This window comes from Astyanax mexicanus, chromosome 5 (assembly GCF_023375975.1).
Source record: "Astyanax mexicanus isolate ESR-SI-001 chromosome 5, AstMex3_surface, whole genome shotgun sequence".
Classification (NCBI taxonomy): Eukaryota; Metazoa; Chordata; class Actinopteri; order Characiformes; family Acestrorhamphidae; genus Astyanax; species Astyanax mexicanus.
Genome location: NC_064412.1, coordinates 19,011,866 through 19,034,694, shown reverse-complemented (window position 1 = coordinate 19,034,694; position 22,829 = coordinate 19,011,866). Strand labels below are relative to the sequence as shown.

The 22,829-nt window shown below is 37.5% G+C and overlaps 1 protein-coding gene across 1 annotated transcript; it reads left to right on the top strand.

Annotated features, from left to right (window-relative positions):
* On the top strand, positions 1 to 12,294 carry ptger3 (prostaglandin E receptor 3 (subtype EP3)). The gene is made up of 2 exons (XM_007249082.3): positions 1 to 1,158; positions 8,895 to 12,294. The coding sequence occupies exons 1-2, from the start codon at positions 298 to 300 to the stop codon at positions 9,225 to 9,227; spliced, it is 1,194 nt and encodes a 397-aa protein (XP_007249144.2). The 5' UTR covers positions 1 to 297; the 3' UTR covers positions 9,228 to 12,294.
* The last annotated feature ends 10,535 nt before the right edge of the window (positions 12,295 to 22,829 follow it).

Here is a 22,829-nt window from a genome sequence, read left to right as displayed (position 1 = left end):
ATTGCAGTTTTGATACTTGTTGGATACTTTTTTTTGGCTGGAGAGTTTCATTACAACTCTCCAGTCATCTCTCTCTCTCACCGCGGGGTGTGTTGCACTGTTTTGAACCTGTTTGAGCTGTGATTTTATTGGACACGCTGGTGTGAATTCGGTCCACGCTGGAGTCCCGCCTCTGCTGCGCGCTGCCGCCGCCGCTGCGCCCTAAAGCGCAACAAGCGCAACGGCGCAGCGTGGAGAGCGGAGACAGGCAGCCGAGGTCCTGCCAGCTCCAGCCAGCGCCATGATCCAGGAGAAAGGATGAGCTCCAGGTGTAAAGACGATCTGCCCCCCAGCACTTCCAGCGGCAGCAGCAACAGCATGATGTTTGCGCTGAACGATTCCAGCCCTTTGCGCGACGGAAAGGGCAACAGCAGCGCCAACTGTGGATCCGTGTCCGTCGCCTTCCCCATAACCATGATGGTGACGGGCATGGTGGGCAATTTCCTCGCTATTATACTGGTTTACAGCGCGTACAGGAAAAAGGAGAACAAGCGAAAGCAGTCGTTCCTGCTGTGCGTCGGTTCCCTGGCGCTCACGGACCTCTTCGGGCAGCTGCTCACCAGTCCCATCGTGATCTCCGTGTACAGAGCGGGGCTGGTGTGGGACCACGTGGATCCCTCCGGGACTTTGTGCCCTTTCTTCGGGGTGTGCATGACCACGTTCGGCCTGTGCTCGCTCTTCATGGCCAGCGCCATGGCCATCGAGAGGGCTCTGGCCATCACAGCTCCACACTGGTACTCCAACAACATGAAGACCAACGTGACCAAGCAGGTGCTCGTCACGGTCTGGTGCATGGTGCTGGTGTTCGCGCTCCTGCCCATCGCCGGAGTTGGGAAGTACACCCTCCAGTGGCCGGGCACGTGGTGCTTCATAAGCACCGGGGACGTAGATGTAACGGGAAACACGTTTTTCGCCATCACCTTCGCCGCGCTCGGCTCCTTTTCCCTGCTGGTCACTTTCTTCTGCAACGTGGTCACCATACGCGCACTGGTTACGCGCTGCAAGTCCAAACCCAGCGCCTCCCAGTCCTCCAAACAGTGGGAGAGACTCACCACAGAGACCGTCATCCAGCTGCTGGGGATCATGTGCGTCCTGTTCACCTGCTGGTCTCCTTTACTGGTGTGTAATGCTGTAACTTTACATCTGTTCCAAAGACACACAGGCTACAGGGATCACTTTTTAAAGCATGACATTCAACAATGCAGATTTATTTCTAAAACCAGTTTAATATGGAGGCAAACTTTTAGTTAGGATCTTTGATGTAGACTATATACAGCTCTGGAAAAAAAAATAAGAAACCACTTAAAAATGATGGGTTTCTTTGATTTTACCAAATTGATGGATGATCACAAGCCATCAAACCAAGCTGAACTGCTTGAATAGAATTGTGCACCAGGAGTAAAGGCCAGGAATATTTCACCAAAAATGAATTTCTGAACTTTATGAAAGTTTATGAATATGAACTTGTTTTCTTTGCATTATTTGATGTCTGAAAGCTCTGCATCAGCCATTCCTGCAAATAAATGCTCTAAATTATAATATTTTTATTTGGAATTTGGGAGAAATGTTGTCCGAAGCAACTATTTTCATTTGACTCAAACATATACCTATACATAGCAAAATCAGAGAAACTGATTCAGAAACTGAAGTGGTCACTTCATTTTTTTTCCAAAGCTGTATAGCACCAAATATGTTCCACTAATTTTACAAGTTAAAACTCCATACAGTTCTTTTTCCCCAGGAGTGAACAACCTGCAGCAACATTTTACAGTCTGTAATTTTGCTGTTCCATATTTATAGGTTATATATTCTTCAGCTGAGATCAGTTTTTCAAAGTATAAAAATTGCAAGCATACATTTAAAGACCAAAATAATTTAACTAATCACCTTGGGAAAATGCTTTCTTCAGCATGTATGTTATCTTAATCTGACAGAATACAGAGCAAGAGTAGTTAAAAGTCTAAAAATCAAGGTGGATGCTTTACCACACATTTCCTTCCATTTTGCATCCTCCTTGCAGCGGTAGATGCACATTTAGAAAATTGTTTCATTGACAACAGGTGGTTGCTGAGGTGCTGTGGTTGTTAACTTTATTGAAGATCCCTTGAAGAAACAACTTTTTTAGGTACTGGTCTGTTTTATTAAATTCAGATAAAGATATGTTTCTATACAGTATACAGTAAACGTAATAAAATATATACTGTATCCCCTGCTGAAAAATCATGACCATTTTTGCCGGTAGCCAGTTAAAGATGTTTTAATGCTGAAAATTTCATTGAAAACATACAATATGGTGCAAAGATAGCGGATTAAACAGCTTTTGACCTGCATATTGTATGTTGCATTTTAACCAGTCTGGTCATGCTAGTCTAGCTTGGTCAGGTTGGCTATGCTTGTAGATCATCTAGCTAAACCATGAAACCAGAAGAAAGACATATCCTCTCTTGAATAAAATCTGAGCTGGTCAAATTTGGTCAGATTTTAACTAACATAGAATCATAGCTTGTTTTTTTCTCAGTAATAGTATGGTTCGATTTACTGATTCACTAGTCAAAGAATTTACACAGTACTTTTTTCTAGAGTGAAAAACCTGTAGTAGCTAAAATTTAAAGCCTGAAATATGGCATCAAATGATTCTTGGAGAAAATGAATCTCAATATATCACAGCTAGAAACTCACTTATAAAAAGAATTCCAGCAGAACAAAGATTAATAATCCTATTTTCCTTTGCTTCAGTATCCAGGGTGAACACCTGTTTGTCTGATTCATTAATATATAATATACTAATTGTATATTATATCACTGTCAATAACTTAACTAAACACAGATTGTTTGGGTTTTAGTTCACTGCTGTTGATCCCTACATCCCTCTGTATGTTCCCATATTCTCACAAACCTCAGAGGGATTGGCTGGTGGTCCTGTTTCCTGAGCTCTTATTGGCTAGTAATTCATAATAGTTATTAGCTGCTGGTCAGTAGCCAATCCCATTACGGGGGCAGAGCTTGTAAAAAAAAACTCATCACTCTTCTTGTGAAGCTGAAGCCTTGTTTGCTGTCCTGTCCACATGATTGATGTGATTCACACACCTGCAGCTCAGGCAGCAGCGTACCCGACACGCTTCAAACTCCTGTTATACATCAGGTTGCTTTCATGTAGCTCAGTAATTTTAAGGGTTTTAAAATAAACCTTAAAATAATGAATAACTATGTATTTACCAACCAATTAACTTTCTTTCAGGAAAAATATATTTTTTTACTATTTTAACCCTTGTGTGGTGTTCGGGTCTGTGGGACCCGTTTTCATTTTTCATCAAATGATACCAAAAAAATATTTTTTCTAACTCGAACCCATTGGCATTGGCTCATTTTTTGTGAAAATCGATAAACATTGCTTCATTTGTAAATTTGAAACTAAACACATTTTCTACTCATATCTTGAGTTTAATTCATTTTCTTTTACATTTTATTAAAAAACTAATAAAAAAAAGAGTAGCACTTTTTGAAAGAAATGTAACATAAGAAAGGTAAAGGGCAAATATTAACTATGTAAGCTGTTTATATTGCTTGCAATTTAGGTGAAGCAAGCATGTGTAAAGCATTTTAATGTAAAATTGCTTAATTTTGCTGAATTAAATACAAGTAACAAAGTAAACGAGTAACAAAAATATGAACACCACACAAGGGTTAATTTAGAAAAACTAATTTCTACAAAAAAGGAGAGATGGTTAATATATGGCCATTCATTGAAAGGGCTTAATTATTTATAAAAATGTACCAATATGAGATTTCAACCAATAATATTTTTGTATTCAAATTGAATATGCTTAAAGATGCCAAACAATGTTTTTTTAAGAGGTTACAAGTTTCTCTTTTAAATTTAATTAGGCAGTGACTGACTTTGTTTGAGGTAAACAGTTTAGATGTGATGTAACAAGCATTTTTACAACCCTATTATTTTATCATGAAAAGAAATACACATTTTTCTATAAGAGATTACTTTAAAAAACGAGTTCTTCCTTTGTTGGTTGGTTTATGGTGCTATGACAAATTTACAAAGGCCACATAACATTCAGTACCTTGGACACTGAAATGATTTCCAAGTCTTACCAGATGCGTTGCAAAAGTTGCAGTAGCCAGTTTGCTTTTTAGCCTTACCCCCACTCGTTTTCCACTACTTTTCTTTAGTTGTCGTTTCTAGGTGACAATAGCACGGATTTCTGCTTTAGAATGTTGAGTTTGATCTAAGGAAAAATCAGCCAGGAGCCTGTAGCAAAGTTGGGTGCTGATAAGCTGCTTTTCAATATCAACAACAGCTTTTGCTAGTGAGTTATAAAACAATTACGGAGTTTTAAAATGGAATTTTTGGTATTTTGCAGCTATATTTTGATTTCAACAGGGAATAGTGATGGTTGATGGTTACAGTTTCCAGTATGTGTACTAAATGCTGCATGATTAAGTAATTAAATAATCAAAAGAAAAATACATTTTGACATTCTAGGACCCCTTCAAACACCTGCACACTATCCACTGAAACAACCTCCCAATCAGCGCCCCTTGCACAGATTGATAACCCTCTGGACCATCAGTCAAAGCCAAGTGGAGTGAAGGAGAGCTACTCGCTCCCTCTCCATGTGTTGTGTTAGATTAGTGCACACACATGGATATATATCCATAGCAACAGTAAACCAATGAGGGTCATCTACAGTGAGACAAATCCCTCCTGGGATGCACAAATTGGAAACAGTGCAGTTGTGTGTGGTGTGTAACAGAATAATCCAAAAGCCAATTCTTAATAAAATTAATGTAAAACCAAGAGTAACATTCATGGTTACACATAGCAAATAACAGTTTACATTGCAAAATTACTATTGTTCTGTTTTTTTCTTGATCTACATGCAAGCTAAACAATAAACAATGGCCTGTTAGTCATTGGTTATTAGGTCTTACTCACTTCCACTGTGTGGTTGTGAGCTTTGAAGTCTGTGCCTGTCGAATCCAAACGAGGGAAGGGTGTCAGAGCACAGCTGGATGCTGCGTTATATCTAGTATATTTTATTCTATATCTACAGTATATAGTACTGCCCTCACGAGTGTGGGCTGACCAGAACAGTACTGCTGATAAACACTTTAAATAAAAGTAGAACTTGCTTTCAATCTAGGCCCTTTCAAGCCTAAATGATGTCCATTTACTGCTTTACTGCTCAATTTAACACTTAATATGACAGTACACATGAAGTCAAACATCCAGAATCAGCCTAAAAGATAGACCCCCTCACCTATTACTTGCTGGGATATTCTGATATATAATTTTCTCTTTTGCTTCTAAAATAAAAGCATATCTTGACCCTGTATATTAATCCTATGGGTTTCTATGTGAATCAAAGTTTCTAATTGTTTTATAAATGTAATACATTGTACTTAAAATAATCATCATGTGTTAAATGTATATATGTTTTGTATAAATGCATCCAGTTTACAGTTTCTTAAATCTTTCAAAATTTCAGTCTGACAGTTGTCCTTTACTTACGTTGTATCAAAATTATGTATTGAATGGTCCAATGAGAAATAATACTGGAGCATTTCAATTGGTTCAGTCATAACCAAGATTTAAATCTAGGCTTTTCTTTGTGCAAGACTTTATAATTTCCTAATTTTCTTAACTTTTTGCTTTGCTTAAAGGAGAAATCCGGTGTGAATTGGACTTGAAACATTATAACGAGTACGAACATTTGTTGAATAGCCCACTTCCTGAAATAAAGCGCTTTTAGCTGATGCTTCCACAAGCTTACAATGATAGTGATGGGGGCACAGCGTTGCCAATGCAAAGAAATAGCTGTTATATCTGTTTTTTACACCATTAAAAAGCTAAAGGCACTGATAACTTTGGAAGTGCACACAGTTTATTAAAAAAAGGTGTTCATAGTGCCTTCAGGTAGTTCTGCAGGCACTGTCGCCTTGAAATTAAGTCACAATAAGTTGACTGATGAGCATGAACTGATGAGCATAAACGAATAGGTAAGATTGATGAACAGATTGTTAAATTTATTCTGTGGGAAAGTCTGTTGGGAACATCGGCTAAAAGCTCTGTATTTGGGAAAGCTGAAGATTGATGAAGTGGGCTATTCACGAGTCCATTTCACACCAGATTTCTCGTTCAAGTTTGATCTATATACATAATTCACTGATGCTTAGTTTTAATTTTAAATATTTAGAACTATGCAAAGTTAAGGTTCAGTTTCTGACTGTGCCATGTGTTCCTCATAGATGAGTGATCTTGTGTATTGGCTACACTAATTAGCAATAATGTTAAAACCACACTAAACTAAACTAAACTAAAATAGTCGAGTAGGTCGCCCCTTATGAACTCCTCAAGACATACCAAGAATTACCTTTTTCAACCATTTTTAGTAGCTGCAGTAGCTGATCTGTGAAATCAGACAAGATGGACTAGCTAACTGTCTAACTTTATATTGCAAGCAGGACCCAAGTCTTCACTGATTTCTTGTATTGATTGTTTAAGCTTCCAGTACATCCACTTCAAGAACTTGATGGTTCAATTGCTTCCTAATATACACTTGACAGGTTTCAAGGGTATAATCATGTGATAATCCAGATAATTCACTTGAAACTTTTTTTTAGATGGCTAATTATTATAAGTACCGTTGTAGGTGTTACACCTTAGCCCATGTCTGTCTTCTGTTTCTGCCTTATTTTGTCTCTTGTGCTCCTGCCCCTCTGTTTACCTGTCATGTTTCCCACCCATGTGCTTGTGTTGTTGTTTTTGTACCTGTCTCCACCCTAGCTCCGCCCCAGCCCTGCCCTAGCTATTAGTGTTCTCACCTGTGTCTTGTCTGTAACCCCGCCCCCTCGTCATCCAAGCCCAGGTGTTTCTCACTCTCCTCATGTATTTAAGCCCCTCTGTTTGAATGTTCAGTGTCGAGTCTTTTGTATTTTGTATTTTTTGTATGCTATATCCTTCGTATCTTTGTATCCCTGCAGTCCGTTTGTATCCTAGTCTTAGTTTCTTAGTCAATGTTTCTCAGTTTATATTTATCCTAGCCTTGTTTTTTTTGTATGTTTTTTGCGTTACCCGCGTTTTGTTTATTGTTTTATTTTATCTTGTTTGTTTAATAAAGTATATATTGCACTTACGTCCATCCCTCCGTCTCCCTCGTAACAGTAGGAAGTAAGGAAGGACAGCTTCCTTTGTTCCTTTCACTAAGAGACCCATTATGTGGGTAGGTGAAGTACTGCGTCATCAGTAGCTCATGCTTTGAAGCAGCAGCAAGGTTTAAAAGCATCAGAGGAGGCATGTGCTACGTTCATTTGAACAAATTATGGGAGCTGTGCTGAGACAGAGAGTGTACAGAGAAGCTTTATGGATGTGTTTCTGTCATCCATCAGAATGGGGAGGGGGGGCTGATGGTAGTATGGGAGCTATGATGACTGGGATGACCACTATGGACAATTGTGGTCAACAGAAAAGCATCTGAGAACACCCAGTACAACAGCCTCACATTAAGTGAATGGGCTGCAGCAGAAGACCACATTAGGTTCTAATTCTGAACAGAAATCTGAGGCTGCAGTGGGTACAGCCTCACCAAAACTGGACAGTTAATCAGTGTTAAAACGTAGCCTGGTCTGGTGAATTAAGCTTTCTGCTGATACACACAGAAATCAGGGCCAAAATTTAGCCATACGATAAGCTGATATTTAACCAAAGAATGCAAAGGTTGTATGATGATGCTTTACAGTACAGTATAAAGGAAAACCCAAAATGCAACCCAAGGGTTTGTTGAAACAAAGAAATAGAATGTTCTTATATGGCTGCGTCAGTCAGCTGATCTAACCCTAATTAATCAGCTTTTTACTTGCTCAGGACAAAGCTAAAGCCAGAAGGACCCACAAACAATCAGCATAGGAAGGAGTCTCTAGTAAACGCCTGACAAATTATCACAAGCGAGGAAACTGAGCATTTGGACTTCAGGCCGTTATTAAGTGCAAATGCAAAATTTCCTTATATTTTAAATTATGTTTCTCCAATTACTTTTGGGACTGTGAAAAGACAGAGTAAAAAACGGCAGTAATTTATTAACAGGAAAGGCAGTATTTTTGTTAATCTCATTCAAATTAATTACCTTTGAATGGCAAATTCTTATAATTATCATTACTATTATTATTATGACATATAATAATAAAAAACAGGTTTGAGAAATAATGCTGTTTGGTATCCTTTTACCAGTGTAAAACACAATAAATAAGGATCCTAATTTAGTAATATCTATATATTTTTAAGGTTGGCTGCTTTATTTTTAGCCATGGAAAGAAGTAGTTTGGTGTGTATGTTTTCACTTGCTTTACCTTGCTCTGCCTCCAGCCTAGTTATGTCACATGAGCACAGTGTGCAGTGTGAAAAGTGCTTATTCTGGTGCTGTACACAGGCAATGCAGTTTGAGCTTGTTGTTGTTCTCAGTGTTACAATGTGTTGATTATGAAAACTCATATCGCAATTACAATAAAATTTGATTTACAGCTCTGCAAGGCAACTATATGCTTTATAGCCAAATGCTTTTAACCACATGCTGTGTTGTGAACACACACACACACACACACATAGGCACACACCAGTGAACACATGTGCCCTAAGTGGTGGGCAGCCATTGCCACAGTGCCCAGAGAGCAGTAAGGATAATACCTTACTCAAGAACCCAACACTGAGAGCTTGCCTGTGAGTGCTCTAACTGCTGAGCCACCACTGCCCCATCACCCCCTGAAAGGTGATAGGCATGTATCACAGCTGTAGTCTTGTCTTCTGCAAATTATTCACTCACACGTCACATCTTCTCTGTTTTCAGATTCTAATGTTGAAGATGATCTCCACCCATACATCTTCCCATCAGTGCAAACAGTTATCTGCTTCTCAACCACCCGGTCTGCAAATGGACTGTAACTTCTTCCTGACAGCCATACGCCTGGCCTCTCTCAATCAAATTCTGGACCCTTGGGTTTACCTGCTCCTGAGGGAGATCCTGCTGAGGAAATTCTGCCAGGTTGCCAACGCAGTGTCCAACTGCTCACTGGAAGGACAGAAGGAAACTCAGAAAGAGACAGTTTTGGACACCGCGAAGAAGCAGGCCATCGAGAACGATGAGAGTCCTCTTGCCCCTAGTGGAAGTGCACAGGCGTGACTGAAGTTATTTATTTAATGATATTTAAACATATAAGTTCTATTTTAAAAAGGGCAGCGGGATGCGTAAGATGAATCTCATTCTAATAGACTCTGACATTTCGGACATGCACTCGGCTCTCGTTGACAGGACTTGTGAGAGCTGAGTGAGCTCAGCATGCTAGCATGCGAACACTTGACTCTTTTTAGCAGCCCGAACTGACCTGGCATTTGTAAGCGTGGTTGCTAATTACCGTCCTTTGAAGCTAAAACACTGCAGTGAGGAAAACACAACAGCCAAAAACACTGCAGAGCAATATTGAAGAAAAATGGATTTGGGATTTTCGAAGGAAATTCGTAGTGTTTTTCATTAAACAGCAGCTTAATTGTGAATGTGTTCACAGCATTGCACTTTGTGTGCCAACTCAACTTTGAACTTGGAAATGAATGCTTCTATTTAAGGTCTTAGAAACAGACTGCGTCCCAATTGCGTGCTAAACACTAATATACTATAAGGTATATACTTCATACTAATCTTAATAGAGCAGGTTTGATAGGTTATTACACTATACTACATACATACTAAATACAGCATACTCAAAAACAATATTTAGTGTTAATAATTAGTATGCAATTGGGATGTGCCCAGAGAATAACATACTTTACAATAATGTAAATTAAGTTTCTTTGCTTCAAAGCACTGGATGGTCTCATAAATTTGAAGTTGTATCTGCTACAATTGCATAGACAGAAATGCAAATGTAACGTTGTTTCAAGACTGTTATGATGAGGCTGAAAGAGTAAAGCCAGCCTGAAGTTCTTCATGCAATGTCCTCAGTGTGCTGTGCTCAGCCTACTAAACTCTGTGAATGCATGATAAGCTTGAGAGGTACTTGACTCGCTGTCATGTTTGCATGCAATGCTAGCCTTCATTGCTTTATTTCTGGTTAGGGAATGCAGTTAACCACTGCACAACCCCACTTGGTACACCATAACTCGGCCAGTAATGCTCTGTTTGCCCCTGAAGCCGTCCTATCTTGGTCACAAAATGTAACACCCTTATCTGTCTGTGCCACACATTGCAATATCAGGGAGTATTTTTTCGAGTACACATGTGACTCAAACCAGTATGAACACTCACGTGTAGTTTGACGTCCAATGTACTGAAAGATAAACTCCTCCTAAAAAAGTTAGTAGTCAGCAGTTACTAACCTATGAATCTTCTGAATCACAGACGCTATTTACACCTGGACACTTCATGCGACTATTATCTGGATTGTATCCTGATAAGATTTTGACAACCTGCATTTACAAATGGTAAAATGCATTTTTGGTTAATCAGACTAAAACTTGATTGCTGTGTGGGATGAAATACACTGTATTGCCACGAGTGCTGGGCGATTATGGCCTAAAAAATAATCTTAGATTTATTATAATTTTTTTTTTTTTTTACAAAAAATCTGATTTTCGATTAAAATAGATTTTTTCCCTTCTTACTACATTACATTACATTACATTACATTTGGCAGACGCTTTTGTCCAAATCGACTTACAATAGTGAAGTACAAAAGTAATAGAAGTTAAAGGTAAAAATATCTTTAGATAGGGCCTAAAGGAGGTCAAAGGGAAATAATGGGATAGAGAAGTGAAGGAGGGGAAGAAGGAAATGGGGTTAGAAGTAGTTAGTGTGTTAGAGGTGTTAGGAGAGTAAGTGCTCTTTGAAGAGCTCTGCCTTCAGAAGTTTCTTAAAGATAGCGAGAGATTCTCCTGATCTGGTACTAAAAATAAAAAAAAAACTACAGATGACAAAGAAATGGTTAAAAACTAGGTTTACCTGTAAAAATATTTAAATATGTTTGGTGTTCAGAGGCTTTGGGTTGAGTCGACTCACTGAGTCTCACTGCGAGAGACGCCGGTAACAAGGGTAAGGTGGAGAAACACTTTAGGAATGACTAGGGTTCTCGGATATTTAAGATTAAAAAGATCAAGGGTCTGTATGTAAAATCGCGTAAAATTACTCCATTTTGAAAATCGCATTAAAACTGTAATTCGAATTAATCTAATGAATTGTCAAAATCGCCCAGCACTACCACGAGTATTTGCTTACCCATGCAAATCATTGAACCTGGGTTCCAATCACTTCTATGGCCACAGGTTAAACCAAGATAAAACCAAGCACCTGGATATGCAGACTGATTTTACAAACATTAGAGAAAGAGTGGGTCGTTTTCAGAAGCTCAGTGAATTCCAGTGTGGCACCGTGATAGGTTGCAGCACCTGTGCAGCAAGTCTAGTCGTGAAATTTCCTCCTTACTAAATATGCCACAGCCAACTGTCATTGATATTATAACTAAATGAAACAGACTGTGAATGAAAGAAACTCTCTGTTAACGTAAAATGACAAACGTCATGAAGAATTCAGATTAGCTTAAGAACAGTAGAGCTTAGAGAGCTTCATGGGATGGGTTTCTATGGCCAAGCAGCTCCATCAAGCCTTATATCACCAAACACTTGTGGCAATATAACACATGTGAATGCACTTATTGTGTTTCTGTTGTTCTGGACAGATGTTTGGTTATCAAACACAAACACACAGAGCTCAAGTGCTTCTCAGACAACCTCCTGAAGTGGTTTGATCGATCAGATTAGAGTTTGTTTTAAATGCACCAATGGTGTACTTATACTTGCAGTTGTATGCTGTTTGGCATTATCCACAATTAGTATTGGTAAATGACCTTAAAGTAAAAGTGTTATATTTATTATTAATCATATTACCAGTATTAATTTACCACTATTAGTGTTTGTTCAAGACTAGAAAATTTACTGTGCAGATATAGTGCAGATACTCAAGACAGATGATGAAGTGACCAGGTGTAAACAGGATATACTTGAGTTCATATTGTACCTAGCAACCCCCCAAAAAGTGCCTTATTTCATATCAGTTATCAGTTATTACCAGCAAGACTGTGCTCAACTCTTATTGCAGTTGCTATTAATCAGCATTTAAACATTTTGTCTGCAGGAGACAAGTGTTGTGCCTTTTGATCTCAGAGAATTTGTATTACAGGTAATGTAAAAAAAAAAGAAAATTGGTTCCACTTTCACCAGTTTATTATTTATATTGGGATTATAAAGGGATCACTTCTATTGTGTTGTGTTTTTTATTTATGTGGTAAATGATAACGCGGATATGGTAATCTCACCACTAAGCAATTACTGCAGGCTCTTCTTCATTCTCGCTGGGCAATAACGTTGCTTTCATGCAGAGTTCTCTGGGGTAACTGACAGATGCTTAGAAGTTATTAGCTGCTAATTATTTATTGTGAGCGAATCGTTTGTGCACATTTGTGAACATATATTGTCCTTTTTTTTGTGTTTGTACCTCTGTTTTGTCTGCATTTTGTCTGCATACAGTGATAAAGTGGAAGGCTGTCTGGTTTATTCTGCAGTTTATTCACAAGCTCAGAACAGGTCGCTGCTCCAGTTTCTCCTAAAATGCCAGATAGTCTATCTGTTCCTCCTTGCAGAAGTGAGCAGCTGTTGTTACTAGGCTTAAGCCACCAACATGGAAGGAAAAACACAGCTTGCTTTTGACAGGGATTGATTTTGCTGGTATGATTAAAAAAAATAGATTTTATTTTTATTTTTTAAATTAATGCTAAATAGTTTCTACAAAGACTACTACAACAAAAAATATTGTCACTTTAAAGAACCTACACATTCATACTTTAAATACACTCAGTCTTTTGAGATTTCATCAGTAAATATATGTATATATACTGTACTGCTACGTTTATTGCAAATTACAGAAGAATAGCAGAATTTAATGATAGTTAAAAAAAAATGTCACTCCTGCATAAACCTGATTCTTCAGTTTTCTGCATGACCGACCATTCAGTGCTTTGTTAGTACAAATGTGTGAATTAAACAACAATCATCAGAGCTCTAGCATTTTGTGTTTCAAGGTTATTATTTAACAATTATTTGTTGCCAAAGTTGCTTGCTTGAGCTGCATGTTCACTGTTAAATAATTTAAATACTGAGCCAGGTGTGATTAAGTGATTAAGGCCAAAACCTGTCCAGGATTTTCAACATGGACCCTCTGGTTGATTTTTGGTTCATTCAAGAAGCAAAAGAGAACTACTGACTTGAGACCTCTTGAGTATATTAAATTATTATGTACTGTATCAACTACTGTTTAAATACTTGTTTAAATCATTTTAGTATTTATGAGCTTAGTTGTTAATTATCTGCTCAAACCGTTTCAGAATGGTGTTCGTACAAAATACAGCCATAGGCTTTAATGTACGGTATAATATTACCGTTTTATAAAGTGTCTCCAAAATTTGGACAAAAATATTGAATGTAAAGGGAATTTATGAAATGTATTTTGGAGTATTTAATGTATGTCCCAATCATGAAGTGGAAACACGATGTATACAAAAACTGTCGTATAGAATCATATTAAATGTATTAAAGCCATCACACCACAACATACCAATGCAACATTTATCCAGGGAGGTATCAGGGAGAGTCCCTCATCTAGCTAATGGTTTTTGTACTATTTGATAATGGGTTAATTTTTTTTATCTCTGCCTATGAATGTTTTGAAGGGTTTCACTTCTATTTCTCATAGAAATGCTCCAAAATTACATTAAATAAAATGTCTAAAATACATATATACAGTTTTGGAAACAAATAAGAGACTACTTTAAAAATTATGTGTTTCTTTGATTTTACCAAACTGAAAAACTCTGAGATATAATGAAGAAGAAGATGGATGATCACAAGCCATCAGACCAAGCTGGTTTCGCATAAAGTTATCCAAAAGCAGTGTGTAAGACTGGTGGAGGAGAACATACCAAGATGCATGAAAACTGTGATTTAAAACCAGCAAATATTTATTTATGAACTCTTAAAACGTTATGAATATGAACATGTTTTCTTTGCCTTATTTGGGGTCTGAAAGCTCTGCATCTATTTTGTTATTTCAGCCATTTCTTATTTTCTGCAAATAGATGCTCTAAATAAATATAATTACTTGGAATTTGTGAGAAATGTTGTCTGTAGTTTATAGAATAAAACAACGTTTATTTTATTCAAACATAAACCTATAAATAGCAAAATCAGAGAAACTGATTCAGAAACTTAAGTGGTCTCAATTCTTTCCAGAGCTGTATATTCAAAATTAATTATGTTCACTGCCATGTAAAACAAAATATGATGAATCGTGCTTTAATGCAGGCATATGAACTAAAGATCCTGAACAATCAGGTTAATTTGAAGCCACCAGCAAAGCCATGAGTTTTAAAACGTCCCCTGAATGAATCAAGGTCAGACTGTAGTCATGAGGGTGCCAAGGCTTATTTTCAAGTTTCAGGATATTTTTTCATGAATGTACAGTTTTTTAAAAAACCTTACTGTCTGCTTACAGAGCACTTACACCATTATGAGCTTTTACTAATACTATGAGGGCTTTCACTGAACCTACACCAACATGGGGTCTCGTTCTGCGTGTGTGTTCTTGATAAGAAATGTTTGCAAATGCTTGCAGTTGTTTAAAGAGTCTGCTGATTTGTTCTAAGCCATCAGCCAAATATTCTTCGCTTTCTGTGGTGTTTCTGATGTATCTGAATCTGTGCTGCCTGTTCCTACAGGGATGGACTGTGTTTTATCTTGTGGTCTGATTATGTCTGTTATCTGTTATGCTGAAGTGTTCAATTTTGTGAATGTCCATCCAGATTTACACTGTGCTAAAAATGAATATTGCCGCTGCCCAAAGAAAAATGTGTATCTCCAAAAATGGCATTTTTGTTAAATTTCCATCGTATACAGTTAGCATAAAATGATTATATTCCAAGTCATTTTTGAGCATTTCTATTTGTCCATTCTTCTTTACTACATTGTTTAAATAAGACAGTAAATTAAAATGAACAAAAATGGAGATATACATTCTTTTTGGGCTGTGAAGATACACAGTCACTATCCATCACTGTATTATGAGAATCAGAAAAGGAGTTGTTGTCCTAAAGTCTGACCTTAAGCACTGCAATTCATCTTTGAAATAACCTGATAAAAACTCTCTGTGCTTAACCACCGTTGGTGAATGTGCTGCTCGCCAAGCAGAATTAAAAACTAAGAATGTGAAACATGTCATTTTTCAACTGTGTCCAGAGGTCTTCTTCCTTATTTATGAATGTTCCAGCTTGATAAAATTAATTGCTTGCGTGTTCTGTACACTGTAAACCCAGAAGTTGTTTGAACTCGAATGATTTAAGTCTGTTTTACATAAAATTGGATATTTCTAAACATTACTCAACTATTTTGAGTTAGTTGAATATTTGTTGTGGGCACATATACACTTAAATTGAGTTGAACCAACTTATAATAACTAAGTATAGTCTGTTGCCATTAACAGCCTCTTTTCCATTGGTTTCTGTCACAATCTATTTGCATACTGGGTGTGTCCAACAGTTTCTGACTAACACTCACCATCAGTGTGTAGGGATTCACCCTGGGCTACCTTAAAAATAAATCAACTTCCCCTTTAGTTATAATAGATTTTTTTAAATTTATGCTAACTCAAGTTTTCATTCCCCATTACTTAAAAAAGTTAAGTAAACTCAACTTATCCGGTCTTACAATATAACAAAAATAAAAAAGTATTACCCTTTAGTTGTAATAACTTGATGTTTTAAGTTATTCTAACTAAAGTTTTCATTACCCATTACTTAACTTTTTTTAAGGTAACCGGAAATTCAACTTATCCAGGCTTACAGTGTAGACAGTCATTTCCGTTTTATCAAATGCTCTTTATCTTTCCCCTGAACATGCAGCCGGTACTGAGAATAATGTGATATAAATGTGTGATAAATGATTTATTGTTCAAGATTTACTTTACATGATACTCTAATGGATGTTCTTAGCATTACATATTAGGTGAACTGATGGAGGCTGAAAACTGAACTCTTCACCTCATAATGGCTCATTTTTCCCCTCTTCATTCTTTAATCACACTTATTCAGACAGATTATTATAGTGGATTGCAATATTAGTCTAATTCGAATGTTAGTATCATTGATTTCGCCTGAGCCAATTCAGTTTGTCCATGCCATTTTTAGGAAGACTGTTCTGTGGAGAGCCACTTAAAGCTACTTAAGAACATTATATTCCATTTGCCAACAAAATGTCTTTACACAGTCATCACAAGAGGGGAAAGCAGAGGTTACACAGTGTCCATTAGCAGATGTATTGGAGGCTCACCTACCATTGTGATTTCACATAATGTAACTGACTAATGACCATAATGGTTATCTGAGAATTCTCTGGAGTTCTTCTACTGTATTTGTGCGAAGCGGCTTCAGTGAGAAATTATTAATGAAAAAAAATAACAGGGACTCTGCTAGTTGGATGTGTTCCTTGGATATGATTTTGGAAAGTGTGCAGCATGAATGTAATTAAAGTAAGACTTTTATTGCACAACAAAGCATTCTTGAAACAGGTTTTTTTGACATTATCTATTTTTATTAATTTATTATAAACAGAAATCAAACCAAAATCTTGTTTCATGGGTTGGCAGGCATCAAGTACATTGGCTTGCAAAAGTATTCATATCCTTTGAACTTTTTCACATTTTTACACTTTACAACCACAAATTTAAATGTATTTTATTGAAATTTAAATTTAAACTCAAAGTAGCACATCACTGTTAATTGGAATGAAAATGATAGTAAAAGGCAGTTCTTATGACTGGCTTTGAACAATGGTTTTCTTTTTGCCACTCTTTCATAGAGGCCAGATTTGTGGAGTGCACCACTTATATTTGGCCTGTGGACAGATTCTCCCACCTGAGCTGTGGATTTCTGCAGCTCCTCTAGCGTTTCCATGGGCCTCAGTGGCAGCTTGAAAAGAGCAAAATATTTTGTAATATTTAAATTAAATAAGTATTTTGTCATACTGTGTCCCTCCCTGTAAGGTTCTTTAGCCCACAATCTTATTTTTATTTTTTTACCATTTTTTTTTATATTTTAGTTTGTTTGCATCCCCCTTAGAATAGAATTTTACCAGCGACCACCACTGCTCATTAGTATTAATATTGTCATTAGTATTACTTATAGCATAGTATAGTTGGCTTCATTCGCCGCATGTTTTTTTTAGTGCAATAAGTGTGTGATAAGCCTAGTAAAGAGCTAGTAATAGAACCTTATATAATATATAATTATGTTATATATATATTATATATATATATTAATTCAGTGGTTTGAAAAAACATGCTTAATGACCCCACTGTGTCAATAAGGAGTGCTGAAAGAGCATTAGGCAAAACACTGAAGGATTAAAAGGCTGTAAATGCAGTTGGTGTTCTCATCTATTAAACTGGAAGCTAAGCTAATTGGATTTGGTGAAAAAGTCAACATTCAGTCTGCTGCACTGAGCAAGCAACTGCCGGCCCTAATGATCGATTCGTGCAGCGGCTAGATTGCCATGGAAACATCACTATTTGCTGATGACAGAAGGGGAAGCTTCCTGCCCTCTGACAGCTTCAGAGTACTTTCTTCTGATTTTCCAAAGAAGCGCACGAGTTCTCTTTGGCACTGCAGATGAAAATATCACATTAATTACAGTAATTAGCTGTAGCTGCTCATTGTTGCTCACACACATCGTATTACAGTATCATTAGCTTCAGTGTCTAGATTATTCTGAGGAGCAAAGAAACAAGTGAATAATATCTCAGGGCTGTGCCCTGCAGTACCACAGATCATCTAAATGAGCTGACATCAAATAGAGCAGCAGCTCCTATCACCAATATCCATCAGCCTTCTAATTTACAGCCTTGTAAACCTCTCTGAATATCCTACACACACACAGACACAAACACTCGAATGTTATGATAATCCGAACATAAAATTGACCGCCTCCTGCTGCATGACTGCACGGCTCTGTGCTAACAGTAAGTAGACATTCACATTCGCAGAGCACCAAAGTAGCTCTGAATATTTTATGAAGCTCTCAATGGAATAGGCAACATGTTACTCAGATTACAAAGACTACATACAAAAGCTATTTATTGTATCAATCAATAAGATAGGACATCTTGCTATGTTTGCAGCACTGGAAGATATAGTATGTACAGTATACAGCAATCAAGCTAAACATTATGACCACCTATTATTAATAATACTCCAGCTCCACTGAGAATATACAGCTCTGGAAAATATAAATAAAAAGAAACCACTTTAGTTTCTGAATCAGTTTCTCTGATTTTGCTATTTATAGGTATACGTTTAAGTACAGTTAACATTGTTCATGTTGTTTTATTCTATAAAATGTTTCTTCCAAATTCCAAATAAAAATGTTGTCATTTAGAGCATATATGTGCAGAAAATGAGAAATGGCTGAAATAATAAAAAAGATGCATTGCTTTTAGACCTCAAATAATGCAAAGAAACCAAGTTCATATTCATAAAGTTTTAAGGCTGCAGAAATCAATATTTGGTGGAATAACCCTGGTTTTTAATGCAGTTTTCATGCATCTTGGCATGTTCTCCTCCACCAGTCTCACACACTGCTTTTAGATAACTTTATGCCACTCCTGGTGAAAAAGTTCAAGCAGTTCAGTTTGGTTTGATGGCTTGTGATCATCCATCTTCCTCTTGATTGTATTCCAGAGGTTTTCAATTTGGTACAATCAAGGTGTCTTAATTTTTTACAGAGCTGTATGTTAGAGCATTTCATAGATTTCAGAATTGCAGACTGTCGTCCTTTATCTGTTTCTCTGTTCTCCCTGTTCTTTAATGATTAGGACCCAACAGGACCACAACAAAGCAGGTATTATTTGGGTAGTGGATTATTCTTAGCACTGACAGAAGTGGATAAGATGCAGCAGTGCTGCTGGAGTTTTTAAACACCTCGGTGTCACTGCTGGTCTGAGAATAGTCCTTTGGACAGTGTCCTGTGACCAGTGATGACGTACTAGGCGGAGAACAACACAAACTGTGCAGCAACAGATTCAGATCTTCCACTGAACCACTTATATTAGAACAACACACATTAACACGCCACCACCACCAAGTTATATGACCTGCTCTGTGGTGGTCTTGTGGGGTCATGACCATTGAAAAACAAGGTGAAAGGAGGATAATAAAAAAAGTATGAAACAGAGCTACAGTCTGTAATTCTATAACTAAAAAATGCTTCTATATACGATCAGTGTTGCTGATTACAAAAAGGAGCAATGAGTTTAACAATAAGGTGGTCATAATGTTATGCAGCTTTTTATATATAGATCTACCCTTTTTTTACTGTCAGTATTATCTAGAGTTTGTAGTTAAGCTTTGATCTGCCTTCACATAACTGTATTACATGTGATATACTGCACATAACCCCTATCAACAGATGTTTTTTTTCTCTCGCAGTCTTGTGGGCTAGACGTGAGCTGAGAGGCAAGTAGCCAGACTGGCGCTGGTTCGGTAATGTAAAAGCAATCCAGATTACATCTTTCTTTAAGTCTTTCATTTAGTGCTACAAGATCTACTCAGATGGTCTCTGCGATGTAGGGTGATGTACTTAGAGCATCCGCAGTACACTGGAAACAAAATCAACCAAAATTAAACTCACTAAATGATCATTTAGCAATCGAGATATGTACACAGTCCAGGCAGGAGCATATAGAAGCAATTTGTAGTTCTACAATTACAGACCGTAGTCCTGTATCTGTTTCTCTGCATACTTTATTGTTATGTTAATTTCACCCTGTTCTTCAATGATCAGGACCCTAAGCAGGTACAAGCAGATCAGACACAGCAGAGCTGCTGAAGGTTTTAAACATCTCAAGCCCTAACCAGACAGGATTTGTTTCTCAGGTGGACATCTACTCAGTGATAAAACTCTTGCATTCATACTGCAATTGAAAAAACAGGAGGACCTTTGAGTTTTTTGGCTTTCTCGGTCACATGATATCAGTCTTGGAGTTCAGTAGCTCCTCCATTTCCGCTCGCTGTTGTGTTTACATGGATCTCCGTGGAAATGCGCACCCAAAGTGTAATTACAGTGCGTGGCAGTGGACAAATAGCTATTTTATTAAACACAAGGTAAAGAAACTCAGACTGGACTAAATTTACCAGAGGAGCACGAAGTTCAGCAAAAAAAACAGTAGGTAACTCCGCCTGTAAAAACTTCTGAGAAAAACATGAACATGGTCGTTCCAGATGGGAATAAAATCACAGAAAACCCCCCATTAGAAGAGAAAATTTCCCCAGGACCCCTTGAGAAACTAATTCCATCTGGATAAGCCTTTACTGTCCGTGATGGACTGTGAATATTCAACCAAACAGAAATATAAAATTCAGCCAACAGCATACTGTAGGCTGTATGCTGTGTCCACTAAAGAAACAGAGAATGACCAACTCAAGCTCTGCAGATTCTGTCTCTTGACTTTACTTTATCTACAAAGAGGACCAGCTAGATTTGGAGCAGCTATTACAGTAGATTGTGAGTGAGTGAACACAGTGTTTAAAAACTCAAGCAGTGCAGTGCTGAGAAACCCAAACAACTGCTGCTCTGTGGTGGTCTCCTGGGTCCTGCCTATTAAGGAATAGAGTGAAATAAGGAATAACAATGTAAACAGGCACAGGACTACAGTTTGCAAATATAAAAATACAAATTGCCCCTACAGTATATGCTCAGTGGAGCTGATAAGATAGAAAGTAAGTGTGGTAACACGGAGGTGGTTATAATATTTTGACTGGATTGGTACAAATATGACTCACAATTTTTTGCTGCCTAAAATTTTTGTTCAAGGTTTTTTTTTTGTGCTCCAGCTCTATTGTTGTCAAAAATTTAATCATTGAGTCACACTGTCACAGTGGGGATGTTGACAATAAACTATTACACCTCACTGCCTCAAGGCAAAATGCTGCATGCCTGTGAGTGTCAGGTTGACCCAGGCAGGGAGACGAGGAGACGGACGCAAGTGCAGGTAGGGTGAGAAATGAATAATTTAATAAATAAATATAAATAAACCAGGAAACGAGAAACAAGTAAACACTTAAACATAAAACAGGGAGATATATACAAGGATCAAGGGAGTGAACTAAATAAATGAAACTAGATAAACAAATAACCAAAAACCAAAACAAACGAGAGAAACCAGAGAACATTAACTAAACCAACAAGAGATAATAAATAGCAAAATAAACTGGGAGTAAATAAACAAAGAAACAAACGAGGGACTGAATAAATACAATACTAAACAAGGCAGGGATATATACAAGGAAAACTAACAAGAGGCTAAACTAGACAGAGAAAAACTAAGCTAGACAAGAATAAATAAACTAAGCAGGGAACTAAAGGGAACAAGAAACAAGAAGATGTAAACAAGGGGCTAGGGCTAAGGCTGAAATCACAAAGAGACACGGAGAGACAAACAACAGGGGTTAGTGCAAAGACCGACGGAGGACAAGTGGCACAGGGGATCTATTTAACAAACAGGAAACACACTAGAATTGGAAACACCTGGGGAGGGACGGAGCTACAAATGAGAAACAGGTGGTGGAAAACTACTGACAGGAGACACAGAGGGGCACAGGTCACGTGGGAATAACACACAGAGACATGAGACAAGACCAGGACGTGACAGTGAGGCTATAAATCATTTTAATTTCTTCAAACAATTGCACTGTGGCAGATTCAATTTCAAAAGGACAGCTCAGAATTCAATTCATGCTTGGCAAATTCAACATTCGACATGAATTTAATCAAGATTTTTTTGGTTGCAGAGGAAAGTGAAAGGCAAAACTAGATTATGCTGAAACATATGAAGATCTTAAGGTTCTGGCTTTCTAGTTTTTGCAAAACTTCAGTCAGGGAACTTGATTTTTATTTATGTGATCAACAACTCTAAAGCCTTTAAATACATGATCTTTAATGTAATCATTTCAAATGTCAGGCGTATATTTTATGTGTAATTTCTATTATTTTGTACACCCACCATATATCTTTGCATTCTCTATCCACCCTCTTTACTCGCTACCTCAGTAGAACTACATAACATAAAAACCTATTGACTTGACTTGATTTGATATCATACCTTTTCCATAGAACAAACCATTCTTCAAAGCCCCAACAGTGCTATTTCTGCCCTTACGCTGCAAAAGAAAAATGAAATAGGCTCCGTAATTTGATATACAAATTAATTCATATGGTTTATAGCTACATAACCTGCATAGCAGTAATTCTGAAATACTTTAAAGAAGCTGGATAAAAAACGCAGGGTTCAAGTGGTTCATTAATCTCATTTAGGAAGTAGGTTTGTCAATTGGATTCAAGGTAATTTTATCATGAATTTTGAAATGCAAGTCTGCAGGCATGCAGCCTTTGTTCAGGCTATCAGTATGCTCACTGCAGCATCTCAACATGCTCTCAGCTTATTCAAGAGTCCACGGATCAGTATGTCATCCATAAATGTAAGTGCAGGTACTTTCCCCTGGATCCAGATGCAGTCATGGGTAGCACATGTCACGACACAAAATTCAATCTATGTTGCAAGATACGCCTCCTATATACAAGCAGTGTTTATATCAAAATGCCACCTTGGCTTCAACTGTGTGTATGATGTGTGAGCATG